The sequence below is a fragment of the Perissodus microlepis genome, chromosome 20, assembly GCF_051167445.1.
Source record: "Perissodus microlepis isolate ML-2025 ecotype Zambia chromosome 20, ASM5116744v1, whole genome shotgun sequence".
Classification (NCBI taxonomy): Eukaryota; Metazoa; Chordata; class Actinopteri; order Cichliformes; family Cichlidae; genus Perissodus; species Perissodus microlepis.
The window spans coordinates 5,811,843-5,831,311 of record NC_140480.1 but is presented as its reverse complement, the minus strand read 5'-3'; the positions used below and the strand labels follow the sequence as shown (position 1 = coordinate 5,831,311).

Genomic DNA, 19,469 nt, shown 5'->3' with positions numbered 1-19,469 from the left:
CCGGTCCGTGAAAATATTGTCGGGCATAAACCGGTCCGTGGCGCAAAAAAGGTTGGGGACCGCTGTCCTAGTAGACACACCTATTACATTTCAAAATCCTACATCGCCTTGTTGTCAAGTTTTTGCAATCACAAGATTTTCAGAACACTTAACCTCTGACCTTTAAGGGGGAAGATACTGAGATTCAACGATTTTCTAGTAGATACACCTATGGTATCAATTTGATACCATACTTCGCCTTGTTGTCGAGTTACAGCAAAAAACACAAAACAAACCACAATAAAAAATCCAAATATGATTGATAAGCTTTTCGGGTTTTTTCCTGTTTTTGGTTTTTACACTGATACCCACACAGATGACAAGTGTGAAATGCATAATATGCAGTTATAATAATATTGTTGCTCAATGAGGATTTAAAGCTAATACATGTCAGGCAACAATTACAGTGAAAACTCTCCTGAGCAACTTTATTAAAAAGCAGATGGTAATAGCAGTAATTTCATTCTAAAATATTTCATATATTTCCATTCATTACAAATACAAAAAAAAACAACTCCAGAGATGTTAAACTCAATGTTATCAGTGTAAAATTAAAGCAGCTTTGCATCCTTCACTCAGTCACAACAGTGCACATTGAGATGTAGGGGAAATAAAAAAACAAACAAAAAGCATTGTTTATTTATCAGTCTTTATTTATGAAAATAGCTTTTTTTAAAAATGCATTTGTACAAATACAACAGGAGTGAAAGTTTCTTATTGACTACATCTCATTGTTCCCATGTCGTTTTTGTTATCAGATGTATTCACACTTCGTCATTTCAGGCACGTTGAAGACAAAACCAAAGACACTGTATAACGGTGGATACAAAACCTGTATTTAATACCATGTGCAAATGACTAAAGTCTTACCGCTGATTGTCTTTGTGACTAAAGCACAAATACCTTAAACAGCGGGTCCTTGGAGAACAGAAAAAAAGTTTAAAAAAAAAGAGGAAAAAAAATGCATGGAATTGTGTGACTTTGCAGACTAAAAGAAAACTATAAATAGTAAATAAAGCACTGATTGTAGCTAGTACTCATCTCTGAATAGAGTCCAGTATTTACTTTCAGTGTATGGCAATCTCTTATTAAACGAAAAAGTGAGTCCGCCTTGTCTATCTTGAGTCTGTCTTTATGGTTGATATGAAATGAGTACGATTTTTTTACATTTGTAAAAATGCTTATTCTTTTTAAAATGTCTTTGAAACATTCATTACTATCACCTCTGTGCCTTTGGTAGAGGCTAGAGGAATCAATGTGGAAGAGAGACTCGGGTATCCCTGATGGTTGGTGTGTGGAGAAAAGTGTCCGGGCACCATCCACCAGCACACGCTCGCACTCACCGGCATCAGAACACTGCCAAGGTTAAATTTAATTGGGGAAAATGCATACCTTTAATATCACACACTTTCCCCAAATGTAAACACGAGTTAAACATCTTGTAAAGTGCTCAGTTTAAACTAGTACCATTCAAATATTCCTCATGAAGAGACATTCACTGCATTAGCGTGAAAAGCACTAATGTGATTTTAAATATTTAGACGGCTTAGATTTTTTTACAAAATCGATTCACTTCTTCAGCTACCAAGTCAAATCTCCTTTTAGATAATGCCCCCTTGAAAATATGTAATAAAAATATCGTATTGACACTAGCACAGGCATTTTTTGTTTTTTTACAAACCCCCCAAATTTTCCCTCGTCCAAAATCTGACTTGATATATACATGTACCTCCCAGCCAAAGAAGAACCTGCTAACACATCAAACGTAGACACCGTCCTGAGCAGAAATGTAGTGGAAGCTCCCTTTCATTATTACTCTTTTAACAAGGATAATTTGGATTCTATATAGAATATATATTCATTACTTCTACACAGATTTTTCCCTGTCGATAAAGACAGACATCGTACCATTTCTTATACCGGGTCACTGCTTTTAGAGCTCTCCTCCGCCCCTTTGGCAGAGGCTAGAGGAATCAATGGGGAAGTGAGATTCAGGTATCCCTGCTCTGAAGGTTGGTGTATGGTGAAAGGTGTGCGGGTGCCATCTGCCAGCACACCATCGTCCACCTTCACCCGACAGATTGCATCCAGGACGCCCAGTTTGTTACCAGAACCTGACGTCAAACTGATGACAAACCACAGATGATATGAAAATTGCCCAAATTACAAATATCAATCAATATTTTAGGTCAGCAAGCTGTTCTCTTAAAATTGTCTTACCTTAGTGCAGACGTATGTAGGATGCTGTCAGTGAGAGCATCAGTGGGAAGCATTTTTCTGGCATTCTGTTGATCATTTAAAATTTATTAGCAAGCATGCCAACATATTTTTTAATACAGTGAGATGAGAAACATTTTTACAGTCTTTTATTCTTCTTTTATTAAAAAAAAAAAACACCAGCCATTTAGTGAAATGGCAATCCTGTCATTTTTAATATGAGTATAGAAAAATATTGCAAAAACATAAAGATGTATAAAGAGCTACCTCCATGCTGTAGAGTGACTGGACATTCCTCAGAGCACGCTCTAAAGAACTGACTTGATTGGAGAGTTTCAAGGTTTCGTCCTGCAGTTGTTTGTTTTCCACTTCTAAGAGGTTAACCCTTGAACACAATAATGTTCACAGCATTCACTCACAACTTCACAATAATTTTTCGAACATATCCTTTACATCTTTAGTTACAAAAACATTCAGGCTAACAACTAAAAAACATGATTCTGTTGTGTTAGATACTAAATATAAAGCTTTCCAAACATCTCAATATATGTACAAGTAAATGTGATTTCTTAGCACTGTATTATGCAACTAATGAAGTTAACAAATAGTATTTTATACTTCTGGTTGAAATAATTAAAAGAGTAATATCCATACTGTTCTGCATCATGTACATGTGTAAACAGTGACTGAGGATACCTATATTGAACTGTTGAGGCGGTCTTCGTGGCCTTGCTGCCCATCTCCTCGGCCTCAATTATCTTCTGCACCAGTTCCCTCTTCTCCTCCAAAAGCTTCTCATTGACTTCCATCACTAACTGGATCCTCTCTTTGTCCTATCACAATTCAGAAGACAAGAGAAAAATTAATGAAAATAGATTTTGAAGAACACTTTTCTACAGTGCTTCACATCTCTTCAGGAATATTTAGGAGTCAGCATTCTGCTTCATGTGTGTGACCTTCTGAGAAAGCATGGAAGCAAGCTCGAGATCATTCTCCAGTTTCTGGATGGTGCTGTCTCTCTGTTCGGTTGCCTTTAGAAACACCTGCTTGGCCTGACGCAGTTTGGTCTTGTGTTGACTCTGTTTTTCATTGTACTTTCTGGTTGGTGGAGCAGAGGCGATTGAGAGCAAGAAAGGCAAAAGGTTAATGTAACCTAATTACCATTTACTTTATTTTATATTATGGTTGTTAGATGCATCTAACCTGACATGCACGTCGAGTTGGAGGAGAACCTGCTGCAGCTCATCCTGCAGTCCTTTACAATCCTGCTGACTGGCCAACAGCTCCTCCTGCAGCTTTTGACGTGACGCCTGGCTGTCCTTTCCCTACAGAACATATACATTTCAACAGATATTACAAGTGCATAAAATGTACAATCGTGCTAAACACAGTGAAGCGCTGACAGCAAACTGCTTGCAATATGATAGATTTTTTTTGTATATCTGTCAGCAATCAAGCAATCTTAAATAATGTACTTAATAGGTTAAATGTGCCCTGTATAGCAGCTTACTGTCAAAACTGAGTACGCATTCCTCTGAAAAACTTTCTGGTTTGCAGCAAAGGATTGAAATCTTAGCTCGAAAACAGAGGAAGTGACAGAAGATACATACTGCGCAAACAATGTTTGATATGGGCTGTCAGCAGGGTGCCTTAAAAAACAAACAAACAAGACACTTAATAACACACGCCTTTTAAGGCGTGTAGCAAACTTGGAATGGGTGTATGTTTTGACTGTCACTTTTTAGGGAAAGCTTTCAGTTCAATGAGACCTCAAGTGCCACAGCAGATCTTAGGAAGCACGGTACACCATTCCTCACCTCCTCTCTAGCATTGCTAAGCTCAGCTTCCAGGACTGATAGACGGGTGTCCAGCTGCTGGACACGGTGGCTGAGCTCTGCATTTGTCCTGGTCAATGAGGCCTCCTTATGCCTCAAGGAGCGAACCTGCTGCTGCAGCTCCTCCTCGCGCTGTTCTAACAGCTTCCTGAGAGGAGACCGGAAGAAGAAAAAAAAAAAAAAAAAGACTATTCAAAGCTCTTAAAAAGCAGGTGAAGAAAAAGGACAGTGTCAGCTGTGGTGCACTTTGTGGAACCTGGTGATGTGCTCTTCCTGCTGCTGGGCTCTCAGAGCTAACAAGGCGTCAGATAGATCCCTGCTTTCCCTCTCCAAGCGGTTGGTCTCGCCTACACGAGCTTCCTCCACACGCAGCTGGTGCTGAACAGACTTAAGCTGCTGTTGTAGTTCCAGGACCTTCCAAACCACAACAGAACCACAGGTTTTTCTCAAAAACACAAGCTCCTAACTTTACACCCATCAACAAAATATGTCAGGATTTCCTTATGATGTCAAACAAAAAAATAAAAAATACTCCACAATGTTCGCAAATAATGTTGACTGCAACCGCTTCTTCATCTTACTCAATGTTCAGAAAAGCATTAACTTCATTTGCTTAAGACCAAAACATGTCATAGACTGGATATTCCATTAAGGGCTCAGTATGGTGTCACTGGTTATTTCACTGATAAGAGCAACTACAGCAAGAATAACATAACTGTTGAATAAAACCACTTTGAGCCTTTAATAACAGTTGACACACTGACAAACCAGGCGATCCAGATTTCACACCGGACTAGAGTCTTTACAGTTATGCTAACCTTCTTGTCAGCAGCGATGAGTCGTGCCCTCTCAGCCTGGAGGTCCCCCTGCAGACTAGTAGTGGCATTGCGGTTTGCGGAGCTACGAGCCAGTTCCAGCTCCAATTGCCTGATTTTCTGCTGCTGATGTTCACATTCGGCCGCCTGACCAGTGACTTTCTGTTCCATCTGTACCACCTTTGTCTGGACCTGCTTCAGTTCTGCACTAAGCTGAGAAAACATGTGGGAGGACAGCAGATGTAAAAAAACAACAAAAAAAAAAGATGTTGAGTGTTCATTTACATGTTGATTGCAGTTACACATTTGTTCATAAGTTAATTCAAGTATCTAGTAACTCAAGTGAGGGTTGTCCACACAGAAAGGGATCTGCATGTCGCGCATCACCTTGCTGCTGATGGTTGGTTGATAACGGAGATTTCAGGTTATGATTGCCTAAGTAACACTCCTATGTAGTTACCAGTTTCATATGTCAATCTACAGTATTATTTGCTAACACAGTAGTCACTTCATTTGTGGTTATTTTTCCCATCATCGCTTTAAAATCATCCAGCGGTCTTTGGCCGTCATGTTGCTGTGAATTGCTTCCTATTTAGACATCTCTTAACAGTGGAATGAAGATGAGGACGTGCTAAGTAAATTAAGTGATAAACAGAGGGTTTCAGGGAATACTCACCTTGAGTTTTTCCTGATCCAGCAGCGTGTTGTGTCTCTTCAGGTCCAAGTTCTTCTCTTTCTCATAGCGTAACTCTTTCTCCGCTGAGGTAAACAGGCTCTGGGCCCTCTGCAGGTCTTGCTTCATTTGTTTAGCTTCTTCTGTCTTCTGCTTCAGCACCGAATCTTGGGACTAAAGATGGACACAGTGTCAGTGTTCATGTTTATGCTGATTTAGCAAATGAACAGAGATAGTCAAGTGTCCCCAAGAAAGATGTGGCTGTCGGACAACTGGCCCTTCTGTAATTTTAATGGAACACCAGTGAAAGAAGGCCATCTGAAGCTTCTGTGTTAATGATGAAAATAATTACGACATTATTACTTTTATCATTATTATTACTACAATACAAAAGCGAGGTAGACTGCCATAAAATTCCAGCTTTCTGTCTTTCAGTAAGATTGCTGAAGTTGCTAATTAATAAGAATATTAAGATGTCAGCTTCTTAAAGCATAAAGGCTAATGCCGCTGCTACAGTATGACAATTATAGCAATAAAGAGACAATTACATAATAAACATACAGAATAGATTTTTGTTTTTCATATGTACCTTAATATGTGCCTGGGCTTCATTCACCTGAGCCTCGAGGGCCATTTTGTGCTCAAGACCCTGCTGCCGCTCCTTCTCTAGCTTATTCTGTACATCACTCAGCTCCTGCCCCAAAGAAGACAGTGAAAACATTTATATCCATCTTCTATAGTTCTGGCATAAGAAATACCCTATTTACCCTAACCCACCTAAAGGAACCAATCCAGTTACCTGAGCCAAGCACTCTTCTCTGCGGTTTTCCACTGGACGGACTCTAGGTTCAAAATGAGCTATGTGCAGTTCAGGCTTCTGGCTGCTGCCAAGCACTTCCTTAGTGGTGGATAGTTGGTCTTGATGCCACTGAAGCTGCTTAACGAGGCGCTGGATCTCCAGCTCCAATCTCTCCTGTTTGCCCTCTGCTGCTAGCTTCTCCTGAACACTAGAGCTTAGCCTGGCCTGTAGCTCTGCAGTCTGCATCCGCTCAGAAGCCATCTCATCTCTGGGAAATATTCACAAATATGCAAAGTAAGTAAGCTACAATGTTCCAGTCTTATCTCATCACTGACTATGAAAAAAGGCACAAGTAACAACCGAGGCAGTGATATCAGTTCTCATCCAACAATGATCCACTTCAATCCACATCTCATAAATACCATACATGTACTATATATTATTTGAATTTCCCAAATATGCAATGAATAAAATATCTTATCTTATTGTAGGACTGGAACTAAAAAAAACAACCTCAGGCTGTTGTGTGCTGTCTGGAGGCTGCTAAGATCAGCAGTAAGCCGGTCAGCTTGTTCCTGCAGCTGGCTGACGTGTAGCATGTTTTCCTTCATCTCTTCTTGGGTCTGCTTACTGTCTTTGTAGCACTGCAGCTCTCCCTGGAGTCTGCTATAGGCACGCTCCATCTGGGAGACCTGACAGCCAAAGAGTTAAAGACAGTAAGGTGATGAGAAACTCACGTTGGGGGGTGTAAATGTCAAACTAATGCATGCCATAAATTCATACTGACACGTAATGTACAGCCCTGCACGAAAGTCTTGTAAAATAAGTACATTATTTGGAGAATAGTTAATAAATGTACTTCTAATTTTCAGTGTCAGAAATACCTTATGTTAATGCTAAGAGTCTGAAGTTTGTTTAATATGCTATAATTTTGTATTACCTAATAATCATGAACCAGTCAATTTGAAGCTGGAAAATCTTTTGTTTCGTATGATAATCAGTGAAATTCTAGTCAAGAAATGTTCTCTTTTTAATAGAGTAAATACAAAGAACACAAATCTCAGTTTGTTATTTTATCATATGCATAATAGCCTGCATATACAGTGGTTATCATCCTGCAAAGGTGTAAAGAGCTAGTTCATAAAGTCAGATTTGAAAGAGAAGGGCGTCTTTCAGAAATCCCAAAGCCGCTTCAAGTTTCTTTGTTTATGCTTCCAAATTTTCTCCTTCATTTCTTGCCCCCAATGAATGTCCCATATATCCATAATCATAAATAAAACTTGAATAATTAAATAAAGAAATCCCCAGTCTCTCGGTAGTGCTTTTTAAAATTTCTGTCCATTCACCACTTAAACACAGTGAAGACGCCTGCAAACTTAACAGCACACTTGCACTTGAGCTTTTTGATTTTATCTGGGATTTATTAGACTCATTGGTAAACTTATTTAATTAATTAGGAGTCAAGATATTTTAGTATTATACACACCTGTTTTCATATACTCTAAAGCTGTATTGTGTGCAAGGTATTTTTACTTTTTAAACCATTTACACCAAAGGCCTATTTCTGCCAAAATGTTTATAGTCTATAACCATTTTCCTCTGAAGAAAGACTGTGACAGTTTCATCATGTTTAAAATGAAAAATTAACAAACCTTTTCTTCCAGAAGTGTTTTTTCCACCTTGACTTGAGTTAGACTCTTGATGAGTGTTTTCCCCTGTTGGCATTCTATATGAAGGCTGTTGTTCTCAAGTCTCAGTTTGTTTCGCTCTCGCTCGCTTATCTGCAAAGCCTTTGGTGTAAAGAACCGAAGAATAACACCCAAAGAATACACGTGGTAACTGTGTGGCATTTAGTTTGTAACATTGTTAAAAACATTCTGAAAATACAACCATAACTCTTTGCATCAGTCCTAAATTGAATTTCTGTGTACGTGTGGCGTTTCTGTTCTGTATTTCACACAGAGCAAAAGTCTAGTTTTTTACCTCTTTCTCTTTCTTCAGGGCAGCCTGTGCAGCACTGAGGTCCAACTCCAGCTGTTTCCTCCAGTCTTTCTCCTCAGTCAGACGAGCCTCAAGCATAGCCAGGCTCTCTTGACCACTGTTCCTTAGGTGCTTCATATATGGTGGGACAAGAACACAGAAACAGACATACTGCATAAAAACAAACAAAAAAATTATTCATATCACATCATAACTCACACCCCCTTTGTACTTTGTAGTGAGCTTTACCTTAGTTACTCATTTAAATTTGTGTATTTAAGACCTCCACGGCTACTGCATTCTTACCGCACAGTGTTGTGTAATGATTAAAGGGCATTTCTTACCAACTTTAAGCAGGACTCTGTGGTTTTGACCTCTTCTCCATTCTGTAACATTTTCTCTTGGGTTTTCTGCTTCTTTATCTCTGCCTCCAGGTTTGTGATCTGCATAGAAATGTAAGACTATTAGTCATTAGGTAAACCTGTAACTAAACTATAGTAAACTGCCATTAGTAATTAATGACTGTGAAAACAGCTTTCTTCTGGTGCAGGGGTGTCAAACATAAGGTCTGGAGCCAGAACTGGTGTGGCAAAGACAGACAGACAGATAGACACACACACACACACAACCCCTTTCAGCTATCTTAGTGAGGACCTTCATTGACATAATGCTTTCCCTAGCCCAGGGGTGGGCAACTTCAGGCCTCGAGGGCCAGTGTCCCTGCAGGTTTTAGATGTGTCCTTGAACCAACACAGCTGATTTAAATGGCTAAATTAGCTCCTCAACATGTCCAGAAGTTCTCCAGAGGCCTGGTAACGAACTAATCATGTGATTCAGGTGTGTTGACCCAAGGTGAGATCTAAAACCTGCAGGACACCGGCCCTCGAGGCCTGGAATTGCCCACCCCTGCCCTAGCCCCTTACCCTAAACCTAACCATTAAAAATGAATGCCTAACCCCAACCCTTACCCTAAACCTAACCATAACCTAATTGTAACCCTGACAATAAAACCACATTTTGAGCCTCAAAAATGCCTTTAAATGCCTTCAAATTTGTGAGGACTGGGTTGTGTGTCCTCACAAGTGACTGTTGGTTCTCACAAGTACAGTAGAGAATGCAGATTTCAGTCCTCACAAAGACAGCTAGACAGGAACACACACACACACACACACACACACGTTTCTTTTTTTTTTGTTTGTTTGTTTTTTACAACAGGTCCATGGTTAAAAAAAATTCTGTGAATTAACAAAAAATGTGTTTTATAATTACATGACAGTCAGGACAATGGGCTACCAGAACTTTTTCTGTAATTTTACACATTTGTTTTTACAGGCTGTTTGTGGCCCACAATGTAAAATGAGTTTGATATTTGATGTTTGAACCAGTTCTGATAAGTACCCTTCTTCGCAGGCCCTCGAGTTCTCCCTCATGTCGATGCCTCTCCTCTTTGCTAGCATTCTGGGCTTCCCCCAGCAAGGCCTCCAGCTCCTCGTTCCTCTCCTCCAGCTCTTCATGTTCCTTGCGTAGCCTCTGCAGTTGTCGCTGCAGCTCTTTCACCTGCACAAGCCCATCTTCCACAGCCTCTTGACACCTAACCGTCAATAAATTACAATTAAACAGCCAGAGAGAGCAGATTGTGAATACCCATCATAATTTAGTTATCCAGGAATTCAAGTTTTTACCGTTTGTGAATGTGGTCTTTTTCATGAGCTGATAAAGCAGACAGATTGTTTTGTTGGTCACTGCAAACACTTTTGTCTTTTCTATCTTCTTTGGCTGCATCATTCTTTGCCAAGTGAAAAAAAAAAATACAACACCAGTCAGTGCCAAGCTTCTGTCATAACTTATTTTATTCATTTTGTTATAATAAATTAATAGGTATGATCTGTAAATACTAACCTGGTCAAGGAAATTTTTCTTCTCTGACTCCAAAATACACACTCTGTCCCTCAGAGCTCTGTTCTCAGCATCTAGTTTGTCATTTTGCTCTTTAGCCTGCTGCAACTTCCTCACATCTGTGGAGTGAAAAATGTATTAATGTGAGATTAAAATGCCGGTGATCAGCAAATGTGATCATCCCTAAAAAAGCAGAATGTTTTGGCAGTTTGCAGTATAGCCATAATAATAGTGGTTTACATATTTGTCTAACAAGTCATAGATGCCCAGTTTGATCTAAGGAGAGGATACAAATCCCCTGAGGGTTGCATGAGGAGCGGTATAAAAATCTGCCAAATCAAATATGCAGAGGCACAGATTGTGGAAACCTCTTGAGACAAGGAAGCAGCAAGAGTAGCTGTTTTTTCTGCTCTGGAGCGGGTATGTGTTAAAACAATGCCAGTCATTCACCCCGAGGTCTGACCATGCAATGTTCAGAGAAATTTAAAAAAACCCAAGAGCTACAACTCAGACTCTACAGGCCTCATTTAGCATTTTAAATGTTAAAGTTCATGACAGCATAGTTAAAAAATGGCTGAACATGATATGCTAATTTGGAAGGACTGCCAAGTGAAAGTCTCTTCTTTCTAAAAAGAAAAGGGCACGGCTTAGGTTTGCAAACTTGCATTCGAATAAAGCACAAAACTTCTGAAAAAACTGCCCAGATGAGACTAAAGTAAAGATGCCTGGCCATAATGCATGGCACCCAGTTTGGTGAAAAACAACACAGCAGACCAGCACAAACACCTCATAGCAACTGTCAAGCATAGTGGTGTACGAATGATGTTGCAGTCACTGAACTGAATATCAGGCAAAGGGGAAATATTTGTAACATTTATATAATGAATTTTTTTTACTCCAGTGTTGTAGAATTACAAGTAGCTTCTCTCTAACAGTGACTAAAGTCTAAAATTTATTAATTCTAAAATAATAAAAAATAAACAATTTACTAGATGAGTAAAGTTTTTACATTATCTTTATTTTTCCTATGAAAACAGATTAAATACAAGCAAAACTAAACAAGCACAGTTTATACTGAGATACAAAATATCTACATAGTGATTTTTTGTCCACCTAAATTTTAAAATAGTTAAAAAAAAAAAAAAAAAAAAAAAAAAACATCTGAAAAGTTTCCATCAATCTGTCTCACCACAGTGTTTAAGATTTTCCACTTCCTTCCTCAGGTTCTCTACTTCTTGGACGGTTCCCTGAAGCTCAGATCCTGAGAGTAAAAGCACATTTTTCATTCTGTGGACCACAAATATGCTTGGTGCCAATTTGTGTCTATTCATATTAATATTCAGTAAAGTCAAAGATGAGGTATGTTACCAAAATCTATGGGTATAAATAACAGGTAACTGACATTTCATTAGGGGAAGACATCAAAGCTACTGTTATGCTGACTTTAAACACTGGAAAGGTTAATAGGATGTGTGTGCAGGGCAAAAATTTAGGACCATACTGTAACTGCAACATACCGCTTGGGTCTGGGTTGTTGTTTTTGGCAGCATCCAGTTCATTAGTGAGTCTGCGGATATCCTGATGAGCCATCGCCAGCCTCCGGGATGCTTCTTCCAAGTCCCGTTCCAGTCGCTGACGCTCATTTCGCTCTTGGGAAATCTCCTCACTGTGGGCCTGATGTACAGGAAATAAGGGATTAACAACTGGAGTAGGAGAAAGGGGAGGAAAGAAAAATGGTAGGAATGGTAGACTGGAGATGCATGGACCCAACATGCAATTGTTAGAGACATGCATTTTCAGATTGCGAGTAATCATCTCTGCAGGCCTGGAACAAAGCAGGGGAAATTAAGTATATATTTATATCCCAGCATTCACCTGCACAGAGAGACCAGGAAGACCAAAAGTGCACATGCTGTTACCTGTGTTACGCCATCACTGCCCTATGATAAATTATGTTCTTTAAATCAGTTTTTTTTGTGACAGCCACAGTAGACAGGAAATTGTTGAGGTGAGAGGAGGGTATGACATGCAGCAAAGGTCCACGCAGACAGTCAAATGTTTTGTAACCATTAAGAACCAGGGACACCCTTAAAAAATGCATTTATAGATGTGTTAGTGAAATGCTCTGCAGCACAGCAGTCATGCAGATAACAAGGTATATTATTAATGTGGAAAACATTTCAAAAAGCAGTGGCCCTCTGAAACAAGCCGGTGAAGTTTGGCTCTTTATCATGATACCACTGTTAAATTACTTAGCATAAGCTATAAAGTGGAGACCTACAGGGTTAATACTGTGCTTGCTCTGACCAGACCTGCGAAGGCCAAACAGCTTCTTCCACGGACTCTGGGATGAGCACTGCTGAGAGGAAAAACCACTGTATACACACTCACAACAAACACTATTCGGACATGGATCTCAGCCAGGGCAAAATGAACGTCACTTCACCTTCACTGCGTTATTGAAGGTCTTCTGGAGATCCTCCTTTTGCTGTCTCAGGTCATCCCCCCTCATATGGCAAATAAACTCCTGTCCAAATGTCACAAAGAGACAAGGCCTTACTTAGCATTTTACATACACATACAGTCTTTGCACATGTTAGCTTTAACCATTGCTTTTCACTACAAGCATGAAGCCTTTGGGCATACTATTTTACTCTATTAGCTCTCAAAACATTTCAAAATTACGTTGGTCCCACGAGATAACTGACATCCAAATAAAGCCTTTGATTTACGTAGGTCAGCTCTTTACCTGGTGGTCAACTTCCTTCAAGTTAACACTGAGACTCTGACTTTCCAGTCTCCTCTCAGTAGCCTCCAACCTTTCCAGCAGTGTGGCCCTCTCCACCAGTAAATAAGCCACTATCTCACTGGGGCTGGTCAAGCCCATCTCCACCAGGTCCTCCTGAGCAAGCATCTCTGCCAACTCCTTGCTCTGACTCTCTAGAAGAAAGGAGGATTTCCTCTGGTCAGCAGTTTGTCATGTACAATCATAAAAAAAAAAAAAACCCACAGACCAACAAATGATGCTCTACAGCAACATAGTAATTACAAAGTACATTTCCACTGGTAAGCAAAGCTAGGGGATAGCCCAAAGGAAAAAATGCCCAACACATTGTACTACAGTTGTGAAAAATTCACCCAGCTGGTGTTGAATCTGGTGAAGTTCGTGCTGCAGCTGTTCATTGTGCCTTTCATATTCTGCAGCCAGGCCCTCTCGCTCTTCTAACAGCCCACGAATATGTGCAACATAGCTCTCCAGCTGACAGACAAAAAGAATTGCAGTGCAATTTAGCTGTGACACTGATGTGTCCCGCACATGTTCATGATTGTACTTCATGTGAAAAGTGACACGTTCTTTTTAGACTGCTTGTTTGGGCGTTTCATTACACATCATTGGCTCACTCTATGATGAAAGTTGGTCAAATAAAACAACAAAGGAGAGTCTCACCTCCTTCATCTCATTGGCTTGCTGCACACGTAGGGTCTGCACCTCTTGGGTAGCTGCATGAAGCTTCGCCTCACTGTTGAGAAGCTGCTGCCAAAGGTGGCACTGCTTCTCTTCTCCACTGGCCCCTGGCGATAAGCCATCCTCCTGGAGCCGCCTAGAAATCTTGTCCAGCTCCGTCAACACCTGAAGGTCCGGAGAAGGTCTAGTTATCATATTTTTTTAATGGAAAGTTTACCTGCAGCTTTTAAGAATTTATACATGAAAACACCTTTCAGTCATCTTGTCGTTGCATATGCAGCTTTGGGTATTATAATTCTTTGTTTGCTAATGTTTATTCAACTCCAGTGTTATTTAAGTAAGAGTGAAAAATTTTTAAATTTTGATTATTTTTCTATACAGTTTTCCTGCTAGCTAACTACAAGACTAAGCATAATGAACAATGGTATATCTTTTTGCAGTGGCACACGGTTCAATGATGTGACATTGAACACATGTTGCAGAATTCAATACTGTACGTTGTAGGGCTGGTAACTGGAGCCAGCGGTCATGCAAACTGCATACTACTCTGGGAGCTGTCACGGCTCCAACAACATCCTGCATATTGTCACAGGTTGGGTATCAGATCTCATGTACTTGTAGTCAAACATTGCACCACCTGGTCTATGCTATCGCGGACTAAATGGTTAAAAGATCAGAAATTTGGTGATTGTGCGTGCAAGATTTATTTGCCCCCAAAACCAGTTTAGGTATGATGTTTTCGTAGTTGAAGAAAAGTTACATTGGCCAGCACATAGGAGCATAGCAGATAGGTCTAGTGTATCTCAAAAGTAGCCAATGCTGTGTTACCTCTTTATTATCCATCGTTACAAATTAAGTTTGGCACAGCAGCGTCTGTAAGGGATGAATTTTATCTCCATCAGTCGAAGTACTGATCCCACACAACATTTCTGCTAACTCAGGCTCCAACGATGCGCCAGAGATCAGCAGATCCTCAAACTTCAGCACTCACATTGCTGGAGTAATCCATCCAGTATCTCATGTCCGCTCTGTGAAAGACGCGATTCTTTAGAACAGTGCTGCCAGGTAGGACAGGCAGTCATAAACTTAGAGATTATCTACCTCCTACCTGCGACAGGCACATGCATTTTAACAGCTGACACACATTGCATCACCCGAGGCTATGCAAAACTCCAAACTGGTGAGCTGTATTATCTGCTGTTTCCTTAAATGGTAAGGATAACACATCTAGCCCTAAGCTTCCTCTCCAACATTTAGGAAGATTTAATGGAGCAGGGAGATCTATGAAAATTCCCTGCAATAAAAACAATGCAAGTGTCTTCCCAATAATAGACAAGGATCATTTAATTTAGTTAAAAAACATCTTATTTTCCCGGCTAACCTTTCTTTCCAAAATGTCTGACGACGAGGAGCAAACGGGGATTTTTATATTTCTTTTGGCAAGATCTCCAGTCAGAGATATGTAACAATCACAGATGTGTTAACCAAGACAAGCTGTTTTAGTAAGATATTACACAACGAAAACAGACAGATGTGACTTCCCACGATGCTAGTTAGCAAAGTTCTTTCCAAACTTACCAAGGCATACTTCACATTGAGCTAACGCTAGCTCGCTAACGGTAGCCATAGCTTTTACCACTGGCCGCTTGGCAGCAAAAGATAGACTCTGTGATATCTTAAGACTCCTACTTAACCCTAACTTCTCCGAGGCGGTAAAGCTGAGCACACAATGCAAAGTTAAAGTTCTACAAACCTTTTAGAGTAAATACGGACGGCTGTGGACAGGCGTGGCAGTGTAAATTGGCTTCTACCAGCACCTAGGCAACGGACCGTACCATTAAAAGGATGCAGAGGGGACAATCGATCACGAAACGTCACCACCAACACAACACTTAGGCTTTTAGAAGATTAGCTATTAGGGATCTTGCTGACCTAGAATGAAAAGAGAATGACGTTTATCGTCATTATACGGCCGTACAGATTGACTTTGTACTTGACAATCTGGCAAGTCAATAACCATGAATACAGAAGAATCCCACTCTTTCCAGCTATATTAGTTCATAGCGTCTTTAAGGATTTCTCATTTCTCAGGTCTTACTCGAAAACTGTAGAGGGCGACAAATGTTTGACAACTCGAAGACTCCTTATCGAACAACTTCATTGCTTGAGACTAGGGTTAAAGTATTTGCACATCATAAATTACTCTAGTAGTATATCCATCCACATTTTATTTGGTCTTTGACGCACATTTCAGAGTTTTCTGCAGTGTTATAAATGATATGACTTTATCATGATTACTTAATAAACTTTATACAGTAGTTCAAGTAGATCATCCAAAAGAACTAAGAAACATGTCAAATAGGAACACTGAAACATGTTCTCCACCTGCTGGTGAAAAGAAGCAGCTGCATGAACCCCGTGCAGCTGTGTCCAAATCCAGCCATTTGCAAATTTTCAATCCAGCCCACATATCACTACAGGTTCTTGATCAATTTTGGCCTGTCAAAATGTGGCATGCACAGTGATGTGCACCCCAAAGCTCACCTTCACAGCACCTTTAAGCTAACAAGCATAACTGACAGAAGGCTACAAAAATGAAAGCTCAAGTTAAACGCAGACAAGTTCAGCTGAAGTGGGAGACTGGTTATCATGCAACTTTAAAGACTGCAAAGAAAGGTCTGTGTATTCATTTGCAGGTCAATATATGTCATGCAAGGAAGAAAAAAAATAAAGATTTTTTACTTTACCTTTAGATCAGGATGTGTTTTGTTATATTTAATATCTCATTCTATCAGTGGCTCCCAAATCAAGCTTGTTAAAACAGGTTGTTGTGAGGTGGCTGTATGATAGCCTTCTTGCTGAATATATGATATGCTAATTTTGCTTGACTAAATGGTATAAAGCCTAAGAAGTTCTTTTGATGGCTGTTTGGCTGAGGGTTGTGTGTGAGCCACACTGTACATGCAAAAGCTACATGAGACATATATTTTTGATGAAATTAAACTATATAAAACAACCCCTTCATTTTATTTAATTATTTATTTTCCAGAATGGCCTTTAGTGAATTCCATCCAATACAGAAATGTGTGCTCATGGTTGGCTGTCAGACAGGCAGATGTGTTATTCAGACTATACACCAAAACATTGTGCATCAGAAAAAAAAACCATTTGGTGCAGTTCTCCAAAACAGTCTGAGTTTCTCATGTGGCCCTTTGGGAAAAATTAAACGGGCAATATTCAGACTATTTTACCAAGCCGTACATATAATACAATCTCTACTCTTCTTGTTCGCGCTCACCTATGCTGATGTGGACTAAATGTAATGAAGAGGGAAAAGGAGAAGAAAGAGAGAGGTTATTTTCCATCTGCTGGAGAGGAGCTAAAATAAAAGGTAGCCAAGGACTACAAAACACATGAGCAGCAATAATTTATTTACAATAAAACAGGCCCAGGGAATTTAAAAAGCAATAAAAGACAAACAAGAAGCCCCACTTATATACTATATGCACAGGTGTAACACTCTTGAAACAGATGCTCTAGCACCAACCATCACAGAAATCACACTTTTCACTCGTTCTGTCTCACTGGGAAAGGCCTTCTACAGGGTTCCAACACTGGTTCCACAGACAATTCCAGTCCCATCTTCTTAGTATCCCTCTGACCTATCCATCTTGTTGCTGCTGATGCTCTGCTGTGGCTTGCACTCCTCCTGTACATGCTCCTTGACTGTCCTCACCTCTTATCTTTATGCAGAGTGAGCAGGTGTGGATATTTTCTTTGAATAGTCACTGGTAGGTACATGTAACAACCTCAAAATAAATGCAAAAAATATACAAACATGCATAAAACTATACTATAAAACCAAACCAACAAAGCACACAGTCTAAAAACATGAAAACTACTTCCACCCTGTAACACAAAGATACTGATTTAGTACTTGACAATCTGGCAAGTCAGAAAGAATGAATACATAAAAAACCCTGTTAGTGTCATGCTTTATTTACTGTTCGCAGGTCATATTTTTTTTGTTTCTCATTAGTCCATAAACACTAGAAGGCAACAAATTGACTGGATTTCTTTCATTCATCCTAAAATGTGAACTACAATAACAAAAAAGTGTTGTTGACTGTATTTGTTCTGAGGACATTTTTATTTCTGATCATCAGTTTTCTTTTTCACTTGTCCTTTGTTGTGTCTCTGTCTCCCGTTTGCTACATGGTTCGCTCTTCTTCTACTACTGTTAAATATTCTGACACTTTTAATGCATTTTTATTCCCTCAAGATAATGTTGATGTCTCAACAAAATGGTTTTTTTTGTTTTACAAAATTTTTTTTTTAACAAAAAGTGTGTCTTGTTATAGCCAGGTTAGCTGCTGTTTTGAACTCTTCTCCCTGGAAAATTAACAGTACTTGCTGTTTAATGTATTCTTGCTGAAAAGTTGAGTGCTTGCAGAAATCAACTCTTTTACACAGTCATCACCTTCATTTAAAGGATCTTTTCTTTTCTTTTCAACAGTTCAGTGAAACATGCAAGGACTGCCTTTTGTTGTGAGGCACAAAAAAAATCGTTTTTTGAAGACCTACCTATTTCACAGACTTTCAGGTCACTTTGAAACCGGCAGCGGCTTTGTTCTGGCTTAGTTTATCTCGGTTACTTATGTTAGGTGTGTGTGTGTGTGTGTGTGTGTGTGTGTATGTGGCAGTTGAATAGCGTATTGGTAACACTACATGCCAGGATCGAGATATAATCACCCCCACCATCCCTACTGCGGCCATGACTGATCTGCAACAAGGTAGGAGTGATCTTGGAGATGATATAAGATAAACAGTCACAAGGAGCAGTACCCTTCATGGAGTACAATCAAGACCAATAAGGCAGTGGTGTACCATCCAGGGTATATTCATTGTGGCAGGGGTACAATATGAGAGCAGCAGCTGCACCAAGACTGGAGACAGAGCAATACTGGAATAACATATGGGAGAACCTGCCTGAACAGGATCCAGACATCCAAGACACCCAAGAAAGGTTCTCCAGTATAAAGAATTGGGCATGATTTATGCCTACTGGCTGAAGAAGCTGACTGCACTCCATGAGCGTCTGGCAGCACAAATGAAACAACTACCAGATCCCCAAGTATCCCCAGAAAGGACCGGTCTCATCCAACTACCGGCCAGTTACCTCTCTCAGTACCACACTGAAGCTTGTGTCAGGCATTAAAGAACTGGTGAGTGTCAGAACCCCTGTCCAGAAACATCCATGAGTGCATCAGGAAGATGGCTCCAACTGACTGCATGCTTAGTGAATACCTCAGGTAGCAGAAAGGGAGCAAGAGGAGGAAACATCATGGAAGGACAGGCCCCTGAATGGCATGTACCACCAGCAGATAGAAGTACCTGGTAGATAAATCCTACCAGTGGCTGGACAAAGCTGGACTGAAAGACAGCACAGAGGAACTGACCATGGCGGCACAGTAACAAGCTCTAAGTACAAGATCCATAGAGCCTGGGGTCTACCGCACCAGGCAAGACCCCAGATGCAGGCTGCGTAAAGATGCCCCTGAGACAATCCAGCACATAACAGCAGGGTGCAAGATGCTAGCTGGCAGAGCATACATGAAATGCCATAACCAAGTGACTGGCATAGTATACGAGGTCAAAATAGGACACACCCCACAGGGTGGTCGAAAATGACTGAGCTAAGATCCTGTGGGACTTCCATATACAGAAAAATAAACTGGTAATGGCTAAC

The 19,469-nt window shown here is 40.1% G+C and overlaps 1 protein-coding gene across 2 annotated transcripts; it reads right to left on the bottom strand.

Moving 5' to 3' along the window:
• Positions 1 to 671: 671 nt before the first annotated feature.
• On the bottom strand, positions 672 to 15,574 carry ccdc30 (coiled-coil domain containing 30). Of its 2 annotated transcripts, XM_084917763.1 has the most exons (28): positions 15,474 to 15,574; positions 14,549 to 14,748; positions 13,703 to 13,885; positions 13,393 to 13,513; positions 13,004 to 13,194; positions 12,701 to 12,781; positions 12,536 to 12,610; positions 11,772 to 11,928; positions 11,444 to 11,515; positions 10,258 to 10,373; positions 10,041 to 10,144; positions 9,757 to 9,949; positions 8,703 to 8,801; positions 8,362 to 8,490; positions 8,031 to 8,168; positions 6,892 to 7,070; positions 6,379 to 6,646; positions 6,169 to 6,273; positions 5,583 to 5,753; positions 4,910 to 5,119; positions 4,348 to 4,505; positions 4,074 to 4,239; positions 3,460 to 3,581; positions 3,213 to 3,354; positions 2,953 to 3,089; positions 2,524 to 2,641; positions 2,260 to 2,324; positions 672 to 2,164 (listed from the first exon to the last, which is right to left on the bottom strand). In XM_084917763.1, exons 2-28 carry the CDS (start codon positions 14,561 to 14,563, stop codon positions 1,954 to 1,956), a joined length of 3,726 nt encoding a protein of 1,241 aa, XP_084773889.1. In that variant the 5' UTR covers positions 14,564 to 14,748; positions 15,474 to 15,574; the 3' UTR covers positions 672 to 1,953. The 2 variants fall into 2 exon arrangements, 1 of the variants encoding a protein (XP_084773889.1); XR_014798973.1 differs by lacking the exons at positions 672 to 2,164; positions 2,260 to 2,324; positions 2,524 to 2,641; positions 2,953 to 3,089; positions 3,213 to 3,354 and having other exon boundaries at positions 3,470 to 3,581; positions 3,867 to 4,239.
• Between the last annotated feature and the right edge of the window lie 3,895 nt (positions 15,575 to 19,469).

Excerpts from the sequence above, each read along its gene's own strand:
- ccdc30 (XM_084917763.1), bottom strand. Across the intron at positions 11,516-11,771 it reads CAACAACCCAGACCCAAGCG|GATCTGAGCTTCAGGGAACC; the intron begins GTATGTTGCAGT and ends TTTTACTCTCAG. Across the intron at positions 7,071-8,030 it reads AAACACTTCTGGAAGAAAAG|GTCTCCCAGATGGAGCGTGC; the intron begins GTTTGTTAATTT and ends TTTGGCTGTCAG.